At 44.5% G+C, this 18,924-nt stretch overlaps 1 protein-coding gene across 1 annotated transcript in view; it reads left to right on the plus strand.

The window, feature by feature from the left end:
• LOC143172032 (3',5'-cyclic-AMP phosphodiesterase 4D-like) overlaps positions 1–18,924 on the plus strand; it is a 462,605-nt gene that overhangs the window by 284,267 nt on the left and 159,414 nt on the right. The window contains exon 3 of the mRNA XM_076361252.1: positions 15,563–15,599. Coding sequence (XP_076217367.1) covers positions 15,563–15,599 — 37 coding nt within the window. The remainder of the gene's footprint in view (positions 1–15,562; positions 15,600–18,924) is intronic.

Raw genomic sequence — 18,924 nt, forward strand, 5'->3', positions numbered from 1 at the left:
CAGTATTCTGGAATTAGAGGGTAAAGAAGCCAAGCAGCTGGGATCCCTTTCTAGGGAAGGGGGCATTGACAAAGCGATTGGAAAAGGGACACAAGTCCTCAGCCTTTGGAGGCGACTCCTGTCAAGCGTGAAGGAAAGGTATCCCTTCAAGGAAGATGTCATATGTCGCCCAGGCAAGTGGACGACCATGGAGAAGGGTATCCAGTACCTGAGGGAATTAGCTGTGCTGGAGGTGATTTATGGTGACCTGAGCAATGAACAGCTATCCAAAGATCCAGATGAAGTCAAGTGCACACGACCCATGTGGCGGAAGTTTGTAAGGAGCGCACCATCGTCATAGGCCAACTCATTGGCAGTGATGACCTGGAAAGATGGAGAGGAACAAACAGTGGATGAATTGGCTGGTCAACTCCGGCAATACGAAGAAAGTCTCTCTTCCTCCCTTGTCTCAGCTGTGGAGAAACTGTCCTGGGAGGTCCAGCAATTCAAAGAGGATAGGTCCTACTCCCCACGTATATGGACCAATATCTCGGCTATTTGGAGTCAGCGTTCTTTTGCTCAAGAGAGAGAATATAAAGGGTACACACCACGGGGCACCCTATGGTTTTACCTGCGTGACCACAGAGAAAACATGAGGAAGTGGGATGGAAAACCTACTGCAGCCCTAGGGGCACGGGTACGTGAGTTGCAAAGAAAAACAATCACAGAAAGAGGTTCTTCCAGGAAAATTGCTGCTCCAGTTTCCAGTGGGCAGTTCCCCAGACAGAGTAGAAGGGCTGATCTTAATGGAGAGACTTCTGACTCGTATTTACAGGAAATGAGAAACGAATACTATGACGAGGACAAGAGGGGCCCTGCCTCCAGCCAGGGGGAGGAAAGGGACAACCGGGTTTACTGGACTGTGTGGATTCGGTGGCCTGGCACATTGGACCCACAGGAGTAGAAGGCTCTAGTGGACACCGGTGCACAGTGTACCCTAATGCCATCAAGCTATAAGGAGGCAGAACCCATCTGTATTTCTGGGGTGACGGGGGGATCCCAACAGCTAACTGTATTGGAAGCCGAAGTGAATCTAACTGGGAATGGGTGGCAGAAGCACCCCATTGTGACTGGCCCAGAGGCTCCGTGCATCCTTGGCATAGACTACCTCAGGAGAGGGTATTTCAAGGACCCAACAGGGTACCAGTGGGCTTTTGGTATAGCTGCCTTGGACACGGAAGAAATTAAACAGCTGTCCACCTTGCCTGGTCTCTCGGAGGACCCCTCTGTTGTGGGGTTGCTGAAGGTCGAAGACCAACAAGTGCCAAGCGCTACCACCACGGTGCACCAGCGGCAATATCGTACCAACCAAGACTCCCTAATTCCCATCCATGAGCTGATTTGTCGACTGGAGAGCCAAGGAGTGATCAGCAAGACTCGTTCACCCTTTAACAGTCCCATATGGCCAGTGCGAAAGTCTAATGGAGAGTGGAGACTGACAGTAGACTATCGTGGCCTGAATGAAGTCACGCCACCGCTGAGTGCTGCTGTGCCGGACATGCTAGAACTTCAATACAAACTGGAGTCAAAGGCAGCCAAGTGGTATGCCACAGTTGATATTGCTAATGCGTTTTTCTCAATCCCTTTGGCAGCAGAGTGCAGGCCACAGTTTGCTTTCACTTGGAGGGGCGTCCAGTACACCTGGCACCGACTGCCCCAGGGGTGGAAACACAGCCCCACCATTTGCCATGGACTGATCCAGACTGCACTGGAACAGGGTGAGGCTCCAGAACACTTGCAATACATAGATGACATCATCGTGTGGGGCAACACAGGAGGAGAAGTTTTTGAAAAAGGGAAGGAAATAGTCCAAATCCTACTGAAGGCTGGTTTTGCCATAAAACAAAGTAAGGTCAAGGGACCTGCACAGGAGATCCAGTTTTTATGAATAAAATGGCAAGATGGACGTCGTCAGATCCCAATGGATGTGATCAACAAAATAACAGCCATGTCTCCACCAACTAGCAAAAAGGAAACACAAGCTTTCTTAGGCGTCGTGGGTCTCTGGAGAATGCATATTCCAAATTACAGTCTGATCGTAAACCCCCTCTATCAAGTGACCCGGAAGAATGTTTTCAAATGGGGCCCTGAGCAACGACAAGCTTTTGAACAAATTAAAGAGGAGATAGTTCATGCAGTAGCCCTTGGGCCAGTCCGGGCAGGGCAAGATGTAAAAAACATGCTCTACACGGCAGCCGGGGAGAATGGCCCTACCTGGAGCCTCTGGCAGAAAGCACCTGGGGACACTCGAGGTCAACCCCTAAGGTTTTGGAGTCGGGGATACAGAGGATCTGAGGCCCACTATACTCCAACTGAAAAAGAGATATTGGCAGCATACGAAGGGGTTCGAGCCGCTTCAGAAGTCATTGGTGCTGAAGCACAGCTCCTCCTGGCACCCCGACTGCCGGTGCTGGGCTGGATGTTCAAAGGGAGGGTCCCCTGTACACATCATGCAATTGATGCTACGTAGAGTAGCATCCTCAGTAGAGGAGATGACGCATACTGAAGAGGCCCCAATGTATAATAAACTTCCAGAAAATGAGAAATAATATGCTCTGTTCACTGATGGGTCCTGTCGTCTTGTGGGAAAGCATCGGAGGTGGAAAGCTGCTGTATGGAGTCCCATGTGACAAGTTGTAGAAACTGCTGAAGGAGAAGGTGAATCGAGCCAATTTGCAGAAGTAAAGGCCATCCAGCTGGCTTTAGACATTGCTGACCGAGAAAAGTGGCCAGTGCTCTATCTCTATACTGACTCAGGGATGGTGGCAAATGCCCTGTGGGGGTGGTTGCAGCAATGGAAGCAGAGCAACTGGCAGCGCAGAGGCAAACCCATCTGGGCTGCCGCATTGTGGCAAGCTATTGCTGCCCGGGTGGAGAACCTGGTTGTAAAAGTCCATCACGTAGATACTCACATACCCAAGAGTCGGGCCACTGAAGAACATCAAAACAACCAGCAGGTGGATCAGGCTGCTAAGATTGAAGTGGCTCAGGTGGATCTGGACTGGCAACAGAAGGGTGAATTATTTCTAGCTCGGTGGGCCCATGACACCTCAGGCCATCAAGGAAGAGATGCAACATACAGATGGGCTCGTGATCGAGGGGTGGACTTGGCCATGGACACTATTGCATAGGTTATCCATGAATGTGAAACATGCGCTGCAATCAAGCAAGCCAAGCGGTTAAAGGCCCTCTGGTATGGAGGACGATGGCTGAAATATAAATATGGGGAGGCCTGGCAGATCGATTATATCACACTCCCACAAACCCGCCAAGGCAAGCGCCACGTGCTTACAATGGTGGAGGCAACCACCGGACGGCTGGGAACATATCCCGTGCCCCATGCCACTGCCCGGAACACTATCCTGGGCCTTGAAAAGCAAGTCCTATGGCGACATGGCACCCCAGGAAGAATTGAGTCAGACACAGGACTCATTTCTGAAACAACCTCATAGACACCTGGGCCAAGGAGCATGGCATTGAGTGGGTGTATCACATCCCCTGTCATGCACCAGCCTCTGGGAAAATTGAACGATACAATGGACTGTTAAAGACTACACTGAGAGCAATGGGTGGCAGGACATTCAAACATTGGGATACACATTTAGCAAAGGCCACCTGGTTAGTCAACACTCGGGGATCTGCCAATCGAGCTGGCCCTGCCCAGTCAGAACTTTTACGTACTGTAGATGGGAATAAAGTCCCTGTAGTGCACATAAAAAATATGCTGGGGAAGACAGTCTGGGTTATTCCTGCCTCGGGCAAAGGCAAACCCATCCGTGGGATTGCTTTTGCTGAAGGACCTGGGTGCACTTGGTGGGTGATGCGGGAGGATGGGGAAGTCCGATGTGTACCTCGAGGGGATTTGATTTTGGGTGAGAATAGCCAATGATCTGAACTATGTGATGTTAAGTGCTACATAATATTATATGCCGTATCAATATTACAATAAGAATCACCTAGATTAATGAAGAATGAACTTTGATGAAACCGAGCAAAGCGCAGTGATGATGGAACCAGAACTGACTTCAACATGAAACAATCCAACACCGCATACCATCTCCATTTCTCCTGCTCTGGAAGATTATTATGACAGATGGAGCCCAAAGTCATGGACTAAATGAACTCACTGAACATTTTAGAGGGATGGCCCATAGACTAGGGGAATGATATCTGTGTGTATATATATCAAAAAACAGGAAAAGGGGTGGTGATTAATGGAAATGTATTGGAAAGTGGGGGACTTTGGCATGACGTAGATGGTATAGAATAAGGGGTGGATATTGTCCTGGTTTTGGCAGGGATAGAGTTAATTTCCTTCCTCGTAGCTGGTACAGTGCTGTGTTTTGGATTTAGGATGAGAACAAAGTTGATAACACACCGATGTTTTAGTTGTTGCTAGGTAATGCTTACACTAGCCAAGGACTTTTCAGCTTCCCATGCTCTACTGACTGAGAAGGCTGGAGGTGCACAAGAAGCTGGGAGGGGGGCACAGCCAAACTGGCCAAAGGAACATTCCATACCATGTGATGTCATGCTCAGTACATAAACTGGGGAAAGCTGGCCGGGGGGGCCGCTGCTCGGGCATTGGTCGGCGGGTGGTGAGCAATTGCACTGTGCATCACTTGCTTTGTATATTATTATTATTACTATTACATTATTATTATTATTGCTATTATTGTATTTCAATTATTAAACTGTTTTTATCTCAACCCATGAATTTTTCTCACTTCTACTCTTCCAATTCTCTCCCCCATCCCACCTGGGGAGGGGGGAATGTGAGCGAGCGGCTGTGTGGTGCTCAGTTGCCGACTGAGGTTAAACCACGACACATTCCTATAGCATATTATACAGAATGGGAAAAAATAGTAATACTTCCCATTCTTTGAGTTAGTCAGCTGATTGTTATTCCAGCCCATACAGCAATCCTGAATGAAGCTTCTGGATTCAATGGGTCTTGGTTCAGATCACCCTCACTGAGACATAGTTAGCTGCCCCTGTCACCCCGGAAAGTCTCTTGTTTCTAGTCTGCTCAAAAGCACAGGTGCTATGATATGATGCTGCTGATGCACACGGTAAGGCACACAGTTAACCAGATAATACTTCCTGATAACACCTGGATAAAATCTCAAAATACTAATTTAAAAACACCTTAATGTTCACTGTTCCTTTCCAGTCCTTTAGTCTGTAACGGATATGATCATTCTGTCTTTCCAAGTCTTGAGAGAGCTCCTCACCTTGGGTGCTAACGCAATTCAATTGGAAGTAAGAGTGTAATTTGGGTAACCTAACACTGACGACTTCAACAGAGCAGATTCCAAGTATTCAAAGGCTTCTTTCAAACCTAATAAAGTGTATCTTCAGGAACTGAGCTGCTAAAAAGGTGGCATGAAAAATTAAAGTACTTTCCTGTGCAAAATATCCATTATACCTGGAAAGCTCCAGGTACGTTAGTACATGGCATATCTTGGTGTGTATTAGATATATGTAATAATCCACATTTGTTATGAGCTGTCATTTGGATCTCTGATCAGAAGGTGGCTAACTATTGTTTTCTTCATCAACATGCCATAGTGGAGTAACTTGATTTGTGCTCCGTATGGAGTTAATCAGGGTGTTTCGAAACACTTATATCTGCAGTGAGATTTATGCTGGAGAAATGGTTTTCCCTTTGGTGTGTTTTCCTAAGTCTAAATTGCTTAGATAGTCCAAGGAGAACTACTATAACCAGCCTTTCTTTTGCCTGGGATAATGGACTTCTCAGGGACTGCGGCTTTTCTGAGCCAATCCTCTTCCATCTGGTTAAGCTCCATTGAAATTAAGTAGATTGAACTCTCCAGAACTCCCAATATGACAACAATATTTTTGACTACTTAGGGCAAGCTCTGTAGCTGTATTAGAAAGAAATACCAGGACATAACTGCACGGTTGTCGTGGTTTAACCCCAGCTGGCAACTAAGCACGACACAGCTGCTCGCTCAATCCCCCCACAGTGGGATGGGGGGAAGAGAATCAGAAGAGTAAAAGTGAGAAAACTCGTGGGTTGAGATAAAGACAGTTTAATGGGTAAAGCAAAAGCTGCGCACGCAAGCAAAGCAAAACAAGGAATTTATTCACTACTTCCCATCGGCAGGCAGGTGTTCAGCCATCTCCAGGAAAGCAGGGCTCCATCATGCATAACAGTTACTTGGGAAGACAAACGCCATAACTCCGAATGTCCCCTCCTTCCTTCTTCTTCCCCCAGCTTTTTATTGCTGAGCATGACGTCATACGGTATGGAATATCCCTTTGGTCAGTTGGGGTCAGCTGTCCCAGCTGTGTCCCCTCCCAACTTCTCGTGCACCCCCAGCCTACTCGCTGGTGGGGTGGTGTGAGAAGCAGAAAAGGCCTTGACTCTGTGTAAGCACTGCTCAGCAATAATGAAAACATCTTTGTATTATCAGCACTGTTTTCAGCACAAATCCACAACATAGCCCCATACTAGCTACTATGAAGAAAATTAATTCTATCGCAGCCAAAACCAGCCCATTCTCCACCCCTTATTCCATACCATTTACGTCATGCTCAGGTCCCACACTATCCAATACATCTTCATTAACCACCACCACCCTTCCCATGCTTTGATATAACACACAGATATCATTCCCTTAGTCTATGGACCACCCCTGTAAAATGTCTGTAAAATGTCCAGAAATATCCACAAAATGTCCACTGAGTTCATTTAGTCCATGACTTTGGGCTCCATCTGTTATGGTGGTTGCTCAGGACAGGAGAGGTGGTGTGTTGCGTGGAGTTATTGGGCACCAAAGCCAGCTCAGGTCGGGTCACTGCTGCACTTGCACTGCTTCTTGTAAGGCTTGTCCTCCATTGGTTCGGGTGGTTCCTGCTACAGTAATTCCTATAACATGCAACTCACATCATGGGTTACAACAGTTTAAAGGTATATCCATTACAATCTCCACCCCTGGTCTCTTTGGGCCAGGTTATAGGGTTTAATATTGCAATGAACTCCTCCCCTTGCCCCTGCTCTGGCTTGGACTTATCCACAGACTGCAGTCCCTTAGGGTTGTACCTGCTCCAAGTGGAGCCTTATCTATGAGCCACAGTCTCTCCAGGGATATACCTGCTGTGGCATAGACTTATGCACAGCCGCAGTCGCTTTGAGGTGCACCTGCTCCAGCGTGGCCTTCTCCATGGGCCACAATGCCTTCAGAGATATACCTGCTCCAGCATGGCCTTACCCACAGCCACAGTCCCTTCAGGAGTGAACCTGCTCCAACATGGCCTTACCCATGGCTGCAGTCCCTCCAGGGGAGTACCTGCTCTGTCGTGGGCTTATCCATGGCCACACGCTTGAGGTGCTCCAGCATGGCCTCATGCACAGCCTCTGATGCTTCAAGTTGTACCTGCTGCAGCATGGACTTATCCACAGCCACAGATGCTTCAAGGCGTACCTTCTCCAGCGTGGACTTATCCTTGGGCCACAATCCCTTCAGAGGTATACCTGCTGTGGCACAGACATAACCACGGCCACAGACGCTTCGAGATGTACCTGCTCTGGTGTGGACTTATTCATGGCCACAGACGCTTTGGGGTGTCCTGCTCCCGCATGGACTCATCCACAGGTCATAGTCCCTTCGACTCGAGTTCACACTGGAGTTCCAGCCTGTCCAGTACAGCAGCACAGAAACAGCAGCGATGCCCTGGCCATCTGCCAACCCAGGCGCACCACCATTGCTGTTATCAAAACGTTCCCAGGCACAGCAGAGTAAGATGATAAGCAGTACAGCACTACAGCAAGCAGCAAAAGCAAAAAGCAGCCACTAATGACCACTAGACTCTAATATACAGTAAGGCAAGCAAGCCCCATGGCAAGCACAGGAGCCTGCCAATTAATAGCTAAACAGCAATAACAGCTATAAATTTGATATAGCACATTCCAATCAAACCTGTTGTTATCTCGAAACCTTCGAGCCCCACGTTGGGCACCAAAAAGGACTGTTGTGGTTTAACCCCAGCTGGCAACTAAGCACCACACAGCTGCTTGCTCACTTCCCCCACAGTGGGATGGGGGGAAGAGAATCAGAAGAGTAAAAATGAGAAAACTCGTGGGTTGAGATAAAGACAGTTTAATAGGTAAAGCAAAAGCTGTGCACGCAAGCAAAGCAAAACAAGGAATTTATTCACTACTTCCCATCGGCAGGCAGGTGTTCAGCCATCTCCAGGAAAGCAGGGCTCCATCATGCATAACAGTTACTTGGGAAGACAAACGCCATAACTCCGAACGTCCCCTCCTTCCTTCTTCTTCCCCCAGCTTTTTATTGCTGAGCATGATGTCACATGGTATGGAATATCCCTTTGGTCAGTTGGGGTCAGCTGTCCCAGCTGTGTCCCCTCCCAACTTCTCGTGCACCCCCAGCCTACTCGCTGGTGGGGTGGTGTGAGGAGCAGAAAAGGCCTTGACTCTGTGTAAGCACTGCTCAGCAATAAGGAAAACATCCCTGTATTATCAACACTGTTTCCAGCACATATCCAAAACATAGCCCCATACTAGCTACTATGAAGAAAATTAATTCTATCGCAGCCAAAACCAGCACAATGGTGTTACAGAAAAATGTGGTGTTCAGAAACACTCAGACAATAACTGACAAGAGCCTGCTTCATTCAGGGTCTTATTTCTGTCTACTGTGTGATAGAGCAAGTAGCTTCAAGTAGCGCTTCGTAAAAATCCTTTAAAGTACATGTTCCCACAAATAAAGAAGTGCTCTGGGAAACTGAACCCTGTCCTCTGTAGCTCATGACTCCATCAACAATTTCAATTGATTGCTCTCTCAATGCTAAATCCCAATCTGCCCACAGGTTGGCAGTCTCTAGCCCCTGCCTTAGATGCCTCACCATTCCCCAAATGGCGCTCAGCCTTTCAGTGAGATGCAAATCACTGATAACCCGCTGACTATCTGGGAAAAGCTGTAAGCCAGTTTCTGTCATACCCCATAATGTGGGCACAACACTGAGAGGTGCCTCTTATCCCCAGTCAGCCTTAGCTTTTAGAGCCAGGCCTGGGCCATCTCGTACTAGGGCTACAAAATTGTTTTCAAAGTCTTAAGAAATTGAGATGACATGACCTAAGCACTATTACTGCACAATAAATCAACTTGGAGCACTGTGATTTCTGAGTCCGCACAATCAGTATTATGAACCAACACATTTGGATTCTCCAAATGCTGCATGGAGCAGCGAGTCACCCCTCCTGCTCATTGTCCTTAGAGCACAGCTTCTGCTGACTAGTATCATTACATGATGTTTCCATTACTATATCAGAGTGCAATCTAGAATCAGATTTCATTGCTGCTAAAATCTGAATCTGAGCAACGCACATATTTTCAGCATACCTAGTTCATGTGTTTCTTGTGTGTTTATTTGGCTTCACCTATAAAATGTTATTGGGGCAGAAAAAAATATCCTAGCAATTAGGGTAAATGATCACCTTACTCTCTGTTCTCCATTTGTGGTTTTGCATGTGGTATATTTGTGTTCCAGCGTATGTGCAAGCAAAACACGAATGTCTCATCTAAGCTGTATTTATAGCATGTTATTGAACAGTAAGTCTGAATCAGCCTTGTATACAGAAATGAGTGGATGTCATGTTTAATCCAAATGTAGATGTTTACACTGAAAAAGGGGGCTGCAGTAGATTTTCTGGTTCAAATAGAAGACTACTTTCATGTTCATCTTCTTTCATATTTTGTACATTGTATGTAGACAGTATGGATTTCCCCTTGCTTTTATGTTTGATATGTTTCTATTTTTAAAAAAACAAACAACCAAAAAAGCTGAAATGCAACTCTAAAAATGGAGTCAATTCTTGCATGATGTGACAAAAGGCTTAGTTCTTGCTGCAGAGCACAGTGCAGGGATGCGAGACAGCCACTGTCCCCTAGGGCTTTTCAAAGTCTGTCGGTAGCTTTATTCTTTCAAATAGGCTATGTCCCAATTTTGTAGCCAGAGAATCCAACACAGACTATGCCAGTTGGCTTTAAAGCCTGTCCTGCATTCTCAATCAGTACTTATCCTGGGGAGATGAGTGAGTTTTTCATTCAAATGGAGGAGTGTGGCAAACCAGTATGATCATGCTTTAAAATGATACAGTGTGTCAAGATTCTTTCCACTACTCTTATAATTCATGCTGTACAGGAATTTTATTTTGACCATATCTTGTCCATGACAAGGTATGTGCCAAGTTGGTATAAATATTTTGTAAATTTCCCCCCTCTGTTTAGACAGTGCTTTTATTTATCCTGTTTATGTCTCCCATCTGCGATATGTGTCTTCAAGATCACTCACTTGGTGTTCTTCACATGTGTCTAGAAAGTCTTAATCTGAGTTTACTATGGCCTTTATGAAGACAAAACTTATTCAGGACCTTCCCTGCAAGCTCCACACTGGCAAGTGCAGACTCACATTTCTAGTGGTCTCTAAGGTCTGGGACTCACATTCTCTTAATGGATATCTTGACTTTTTTCTGATCACATTAAAAAAACACCCTTTCTTTTTTAACTGTATCCTAGCAGGTCTGCAGAATGTCTCTCTAGCTACTCCTCCTATTAGATGATTAAATTAAATTATCCCAACTTAATTAAGAAATAAAGGTTATGCAGTCACCCTGCCTATCCTTGTGTTAATCTTCCTGCCTGCTTCTCTGTCTGTCCATGCATGCATCTCTAAGTTTCTTTTTAGTGGGGGCAAAGTTAATTACTGTCCTGTAATTGGGATAGAACAGACAAATTAATACCAATCTTGAGGAAAGGAAGCAGATTTTTTGTACTTTTCATTTGGCAACAGTCAGCTGAACATTTATCTCTTCTCCAGGGTGGGGACCATCATAGGCTATATGGGGTGAGTTCAAGTATGTCCCATAGGAAAGGTTAGGAAGAAAAACCCAGAAAATTGCAGAAGGCCAAGCTTCATCACTTTAACGTGGTGAATAACTTGCAATGCTTTATATAATCTTTGGTCTGCTAATGGAAATTTGGCCTGTGTTTTATGTAACACTGATTCATCTCATGTGGACTGTTACGTGCTTTAGCAGTCTTTTTTGGTGGTGGTGAATTTGATCATTTTAAATTTTGGGGCTATGTGAAAATTAGTCTGCTTTCAAATCTGTCTTTCCTTCGAAAAATGAAGATGCAAACAAGTATGCCAGGCATTCTAGTTAACAGAGTCTAACACTGATGTGAACAGTTTCTTCTAATCTTAAAGGTTAACAGCTCTGTCTATATTTAGAATCTTGTGATATATTGCACAGGGTTTACACTCCCTCTTGCTGCTTCTGTATATAGATGTGTGGCACTATCCTGTCCAGAATCCAGACAGAATCATCTATCAGCTTCCATATAATCTGAAAAGAAAACAGCAGGACACTCATACATTGTAGTGTTTTACTACACCGCAGTACACTGTGGATCAATGGCACTTTGATTAAATCATACATTCTTGCTTTTCTGTACAAAAAATAACACAGCTGCTTTAGACGTTCCTGCTCCCTTTTTGAGCACTCTCACCTTTTCCAGATTTCCTGACCCAATGTAGATAAAAGATTACTCACCATACTATGTAATTGCTTTTCCAAGTGGGTCTGGCACATGCTAAACTGCTTTGTGAAAGCTGTGGATATCTGTACTTTCAGTATGATGCTGTCACCAAAATAATGACAATTTCTGTAATTGTTGCTCCTGACACAAGGGGCATTTGAAAAGTGAAAATTAAATCCTGGATTGGTTTCAGTGCATTAATTTAATATTTAAAAAATAAGAAGCTATAATATTTTATCAGTGTTTTCAAGTGAAATGCAGTCCAGCAAGAGCTCAAGTAGAATGAAGTTTGAAAATTAGAGGAGTGGGGTGATGCTATTTTATAGAAGAAAAAAAAAACACTCCAGGGCAGAAGGCACATAAACATGTACTTGCTGCATCTTAGAAGTGCCTCAGCATTCAAGAGGTGGCAAACAGGGGCACTGAATGGGAAGAAGAGCAAGAAAGTACCACCTCCAGTAAGGAAGCCCACAAGAGATGGTGAGAAGAAGGATGTGGTGGGTTGATCTTGGCTGGATGCCAGGTGTCCACCAAGATGCTCTATCACTCCCCCTCCTCAGATGGACAGGGGAGAGAAAATATAATGAAAGGCTCGTGGGTCGAGATAAGGACAGGAGAGATCACTCACCATTTACCGTCACAGGCAAAACAGGCTCAATGCAGGGAAATTAATCAGAGCAAGATAATGAGAAATAAGAGCAAATCTAAAAACACCTGCCCCCCACCCCTCCCTTCTTACCGGGCTCAACTTCACTCCCGATTTTCTCTACCTCCTCCACCTGAGCGGCACAGGGGGACGGGGAATGGGGGTTGCAGTCAGTTCATCACACGTCGTCTCTGCCACTCCTTCCTCCTCACTCTCTTCCTCTGCTCCAGCGTAGGGTCCCACTGATGGGCTGCAGTTCTTCACGAACTGCTCCAGCGTGGGTCCTTTCCATGGGGTGCAGTCCTTCAGGAACAGACTGCTCCAGTGTGGATCCCCCACAGGGTCACAAGTCCTGCCAGCAAACCTGCTCCAGCGTGGACTTCTCTCCACGGGGTCACAGCCTCCTTCGGGGCACATCCACCTGCTGTGGTGTGGAGTCCTCCACGGGCTGCAGGTGGATATCTGCTCCACCGTTGACCTCCATGGGCTGCAGGGGGACAGCCTGCCTCACCATGGTCTTCACCACAGGTTGCAGGGGAATCTCTGCTCCAGCACCTGGAGCACCTCCTCCCCCTCCTTCTTCACTGACCTTGGTGTCTGCAGAGTTGTTTCTCTCACATATTCTCACTCCTTTCTCTTCAGCTGCAATTGCTGTTGCGCAGCATTTTTCCCCCTTCTTAAATATGTTATCACAGAGGCGCTACCACCATCGCTGATTGGCTCAGCTTTGGCCAGCGGCGGATCTGTCTTGGAGCCAGCTGGCATTGGCTCTGTCAGACATGTGGGAAGCTTCTAGCATCTTCTCACAGAAGCCACCCCTGTAGCCCCCGCCGCTACCAAAACCTTGCCATGCAAACCCAATACAAAGGACCATCCTATTTTCATAGTTTTGCCAATCTGTTTTGACAGTTAATAACTATGTTGTAAAAGTTGCCTAGGAATTTGAAGCACTGATGAATATTTTGTGCATTTGTGACATATGTTGGGCATTCAGAGTGTTTGCCATTGATAGATGCTTCTGACACTAGAAAGAACTAGGTCTCCTCTGTCTGGCTTATTTACAGGTAGAAACAATTTAATATTTTTGTTCTTTGTCCAATGCTGCTACTACTTATAAAACTTTTCATCTCCAGGATTCAGCTCCTTCATTTCCAAATGTGGGAATTAGACTAGTTCAGTAAAAAAATGGGTTTGCATATTGATTTTAGATACAGTTTCTGTGCAGAATCTGATCCCTCAGAAAACACGCTCATTTCTAAGAATCTGCTCAACCCTTTGTTTGCTTTTTGCCTAAACAGCCTGAGTAACAGATAAAGTGTGTAGGTGTGAGGAAGACTGGCAAATAATTTACTTGAGGCTTTAGGCTCTTCCACCTTTGCAGAAGTCATTCAGATGACTAAAGCAGGATTCCTTGCTCTACATAGCTGTGTCTCTTTAAAGTGTCAAAACAGAAGAGAAAATGGAGAGCCTAACTATATGCAAATAGTAAAAATATTTTTTTTAAAAGGGAAGAAATGAACAGATTTTACTGAGGAACAGGTAAGCCAACTGTCACACAGCAGATAATACCATTTCACAGAATTTGAAGACAAAGAGCATAATTTTTCTGGAAGTGAGGTAGTGTACATATTCACACTATGGTTGTTTAAGTGGAGAACAGGAGAGAAAAGGAAAAGATGGATTTGGCTCATCTTCTGCTGAAGCCTTTGCTATATGATTTCTCTATGACTTGTTCTTCCACTGTGTGTGTAGCTGTATAACTCATTAAGCAATCCTGATCAGAAATTATAGTCTTTTTCTTTTGTAAATTATTGCCAAAAGACGTGGCATGCACTTTTGCTGTGGATACATACTTGCCAATATCTAAATATTGGCATGACTATAACAAATAATAAAGTTCTCTCTCTTTGATCAGTCAGGATCCAAAAGGAAGAGACCTGATCTTTCCATTGCCCTGGAAAGCTCTATTAGATGCCACTGATACCATCCTTAATTTCCACATAAAAGTCATCAATTTTCCTAGTTCTTTGCTTTATCAGGAGTGCAGAAAAATCTCTTCCACTGCTAACGGGAGGGTCGTGAAGGGAATTTTCCTCCCTGGCTGCCTGAGGAAACCATTGTTGTCAGGATGCTTCATTAAATTAGTCTTGAGATGCAACTTGTAACTCATGATGATAAATTCACTGCAGGAAAATACAGGAAAATTAAAAATGGAGTCATATTAGAATTTTGTCTTTGGAAATGTTCTTTTCATCTTGATTGCTGCCATATACAAGATATGATAACTGAAAACTCCAAGTTCTCCCTGTCCCCATGGTCCGCTGGGGTCTCTAGGAGAGGCCTGACTCCATATCCTCAGTGTTACACATGCTATTCTTAAGCTCAAGAGCCATTCAGTCTACCTGTATTTACAAGACTATTTTTTGGAAACCATTTCAAGTGGCAGCTTGTCAGGTTGTGCCTGCGTGGTATGGGGACTCACCACAGCCCTTCAGCGACTGTCACAGCCCCATGGGCATTTCAGAGGAGAGCAGACAGTTATGTGCATGCTTCAGTCTCCCAGCTGTTTCTTCCAGTGGTTGTCCAGTGTTCCTTTAGCACAAGTGATGACTACACATGGTACTTTGTGTGTATCTTTAATAGTTTATTCATGAGTGGGAATTGCTTCGCAACATAAGCCAATTTCTCTGTATGAGTTTTTCAGTGCAGAAGCGAAGGAACCCCTCTTTCCCTTTCTCCCTTCTCCACTACAGCGCATCATCCCAGCACCTCGCCCATGTTACTCAGTGTGGTGTGGGTGAGGTTGCCACAAGCAACAGCACACACTTGGTTACACCCCCTATAGCTACAGAAGTGAGAGTCAGTTTGAAAGTTTTACTACGTTTTTATTAATCTGTGATGTGCTGCCCAGTCATGTGCAGTTTCTTGCCCATCCAGTGCTCACAAACTTGCTGGTAACCCTTAATGTGATCGCTTTCGGTATTTTCACTTCCATCCTTTGGGATGAAATCTCTGCAGATCTGTCCTGTGCAGTCATTTGTCCAACAAGCAGCACAGAAACCGTCTGGTTCATCAGCCATCCCATAGACATGCCAGGCAATTGGGCAATAATTAAGTCGATATTTGCTTTTCAAAGAATCTGTAAGGCATTGGTAGTGAATAACTGTTGAAAAATAAAACTGGAGTTTCCTACAGTGCATTGTAAAACCTAATTTTCTTTCTGTTAAAGCAGTAGCAGTGAAATAAGTTTTCAGTAATATCTAACTTACAATTCTGCTCATTTTTTCAGACATGGAGATGACTTGATTGTGACACCATTTGCTCAGGTAGGTACAATTTTGCCATGTTTCTCTCACGATCTTGCAATTTAAAGGCCAAATGGCCAAATCAGTTGTTTTCCATTGTTAATATTATATATGTTTGCTTGAAACAGGAAAAAACTGTCTAAACAGAGAGTCATAAACCTCCCACTGTTATCTATACCTCTCTTTTTTAATGCTTTTTGATTATCTAAAAAGTTGAAGTGCAACAACATGATGAACACCTTTGACTGATCTCTTTTCAAATACTGTAGCAGACAGTCATGATGAAGACAAATCTGTGCTCTCTGTTATTCTCCTGCTTTTTATAATTACAATTTCTCCTTTTGAACATCTTTTATGCATTCAATACAAGGTAATTTTTAGATGCACGATAAGTTTTACCCAGAATACTTATGTTCCTTTACAAAACCATATCTATCTGATTTTTTCCATTCAGATTCTGTTTTATAAAATATCAACTCAAAATCCTGTAGAATTTAGATTGAAACTCCACAATTTTTAGCAATAGAGCTGTCTTGTCATGTATGAAAAGTTAACATTGATATTCCTTGAACCCATGATGATAGGTTTTACCCTGTAATGTAGGAATGAAAGTTAATTCAGTGTAACTACAGGGGGAAAAATAAATCTGGAAGTCATATGTGATTGAAGGTGAATGAAAAGAGAAAGGTTGAGTCACACAGCAGTCTCAAATAAGAATAAGGTTTGTTTCAAGGGCGTTTTGGTATTCTCGTTGGCATAGATGGACATGCTTCAGCAATTAGAGCAGGAGCAGTTGAATGTTAATGCGACTTGCACCAAGGTGCCGTAATTGATTATTTGAGTGCTTTTACTATTTTAGTGCAAAACCCTGTTAGCAGTCATTTAAATCAACCTGTTTTCATTTACATTGAACAGGAGAAAGAGTACTCACAGGGTGAGTTGTCACGTTACATTCCCTGACACAAGGGGAATTGAGATGCAGTTGAGAGAGACTGACTAATAGAGGGGAAGTGACATCTGATTAGACTCTTATCTAAAAATGATTTGAATATGCAAAAGCCTATCTCCCAGTGGGGCCTGCTCACAGACTACATCTGCAGCTAAGCTCAGGGCCCGTCCCTCTGAGTTACATTAGCAGTATTAGGACCTCACTCAGGACTTCAGAAATTGGACCCCATGTGCCAGTACAATGTCTACACATCATACGAACCACCCTTTTAATATCTTCTTAGAGCAACATTTCATCATGTAGATGCATTTGTGTGTTGCAAACAGCCAAGGCACCGTTTTAATCCATTTGGGGCTTCCTGGTGGCTGTAGGTCATGGCATGTGGAACACATGTTCCAGTTATTTCAAACTGTCCATATTTTCTTCAATTGATCAGGAGGCTTGTTTCATCTGATCGTGAGCCACCTGGTGGTAATAGTTCCAATTTTACCATTTCAATTACTATTCAGCACATCACCATGGTAGTGCGGTAGCATTCGTTACTGGATGCAGGGTGGTATGCTGTGTCCCCCACATAGAATCTGGCCCCAGGACAAGATAATTTACTATTTTTACCAGAATGGGATTCTGTAAACTAAAATTAAAAAAATCTATCACAAAGATATTATTAGTTGTACTTCCTTATATTGTAATATAAACCAACTGCTGTAATTTAATTATTTGTAGAATTTAGCTTTTCAAAATAAAATAATTTGAGTAATTTGAAATTTAAGGACCAATTCTGTAGCTTTTTATTATCAAAAAAGTTTGATTTTTTAAATTCATTTGCAATTGTTTGTATATAATTTGATTTTGAAAATAATATTATTTACTTAGGGATTAAACCTAAAGAGGTTTGCAGGTAACTGGTTGCTTTTTGCTCACAAATCTAACTCTAGAAACATTAAGCACAAGTGGAACCTTTGTGGACAGAGAAACTGTCACTTAAACCCAATTATAATTAAAAATTGAAATAGTATTTTATATACTTATGCTTTAATATAATAGATGTATAACTATTAATACTTTTATACAATAAATCAAGTTGTTTAGCTACAGAACTCACTGCAGCCAATGGCCAAAGTTTTTGTTGTCACTTTTACATTCATTGCTATTTCTGTGGGGACCCCTTGCACTTGCAGAAACTGTCAAAGTATATGTATAGTATGCTAAAGCAGCTGAGATGCTGGGCAGATAATGGATATTTCACCCCTGGACCTACAAAACAGTTATCTAACCTGCCAGAAGAACAAATAGAAGGACATAGAAAGCAGTCAAGTCTCCACTTTCTGGAAAAAAGAGGAATTCATACTATCTCAGACAGTAGAAAAATCTGGTCAATGTGCATAGTGGTGGGCACGGTACAGAGACTCCCTCGCAGCTCTTCAGGGACCCGAGTGTGGGTCCAGCAAGGCTCATTAGCCTCTACTTCTAACTGGCCCCAAGCAATATTGCAGCTCTTCACACTTCTTTCCCCAGCATCCCAAGTGCTAAATGTCCTGTTATTTCAGATGCAACATGTAGAATCATAAAATCATACAATCATTGAGGTTGGAAATGACCTCTAAGATCATCGAGTCCAACCATCAACCCAACACCACCATGCCCACTAAACCATGTCCCTAAGCGCCTCATCTACACGTCTTTTAAATACTTCCAGGGATGGGGACTCAACCACCTCCCAGGGCAGCCTGTTCCAATGTTTAACCACTCTTTCAGTAAAGAAATTTTTCCTCACGTCCAATCTAAACCTCCCCTGGCGCAACTTGAGGCCATTTCCTCTCGTCCTATCGCTAGTTACTTGGGAGAAGAGACCGACACCCACCTCCCTACAACCTCCTTTCAGGTAGTTGTAGAGAGCGATGAGGTCTCCCCTCAGCCTCCTTTTCTCCAGGCTAAACAACCCCAGTTCCCTCAGCCGCTCCTCATAAGACTTGTTCTCCAGACCCCTCACCAGCCTCGTTGCCCTTCTCTGGACACGCTCTAACACCTCAACGTCCTTCTTGTAGTGAGGGGCCCAAAACTGAACACAGTATTCGAGGTGCGGCCTCACGAGTGCCGAGTACAGGGGCACGATCACTTCCCTACTCCTGCTGGCCACACTATTTCTGATACAGGCCAGCATGCCATTGGCCTTCTTGGCCACCTGGGCACACTGCCGGCTCATGTTCAGCCGGCTGTCAACCAACACCCCCAGGTCCTTTTCCGACAGGCAGCTTTCCAGCCACTCTTCCCCAAGCCTGTAGCGTTGCATGGGGTTGTTGTGGCCGAAGTGCAGGACCCGGCACTTGGCCTTGTTGAACCTCATACAGTTGGCCTCGGCCCATCGATCCAGCCTGTCCAGGTCCCTCTGCAGAG

This window comes from Aptenodytes patagonicus, chromosome W (genome assembly GCF_965638725.1).
Source record: "Aptenodytes patagonicus chromosome W, bAptPat1.pri.cur, whole genome shotgun sequence".
Classification (NCBI taxonomy): domain Eukaryota; kingdom Metazoa; phylum Chordata; class Aves; order Sphenisciformes; family Spheniscidae; genus Aptenodytes; species Aptenodytes patagonicus.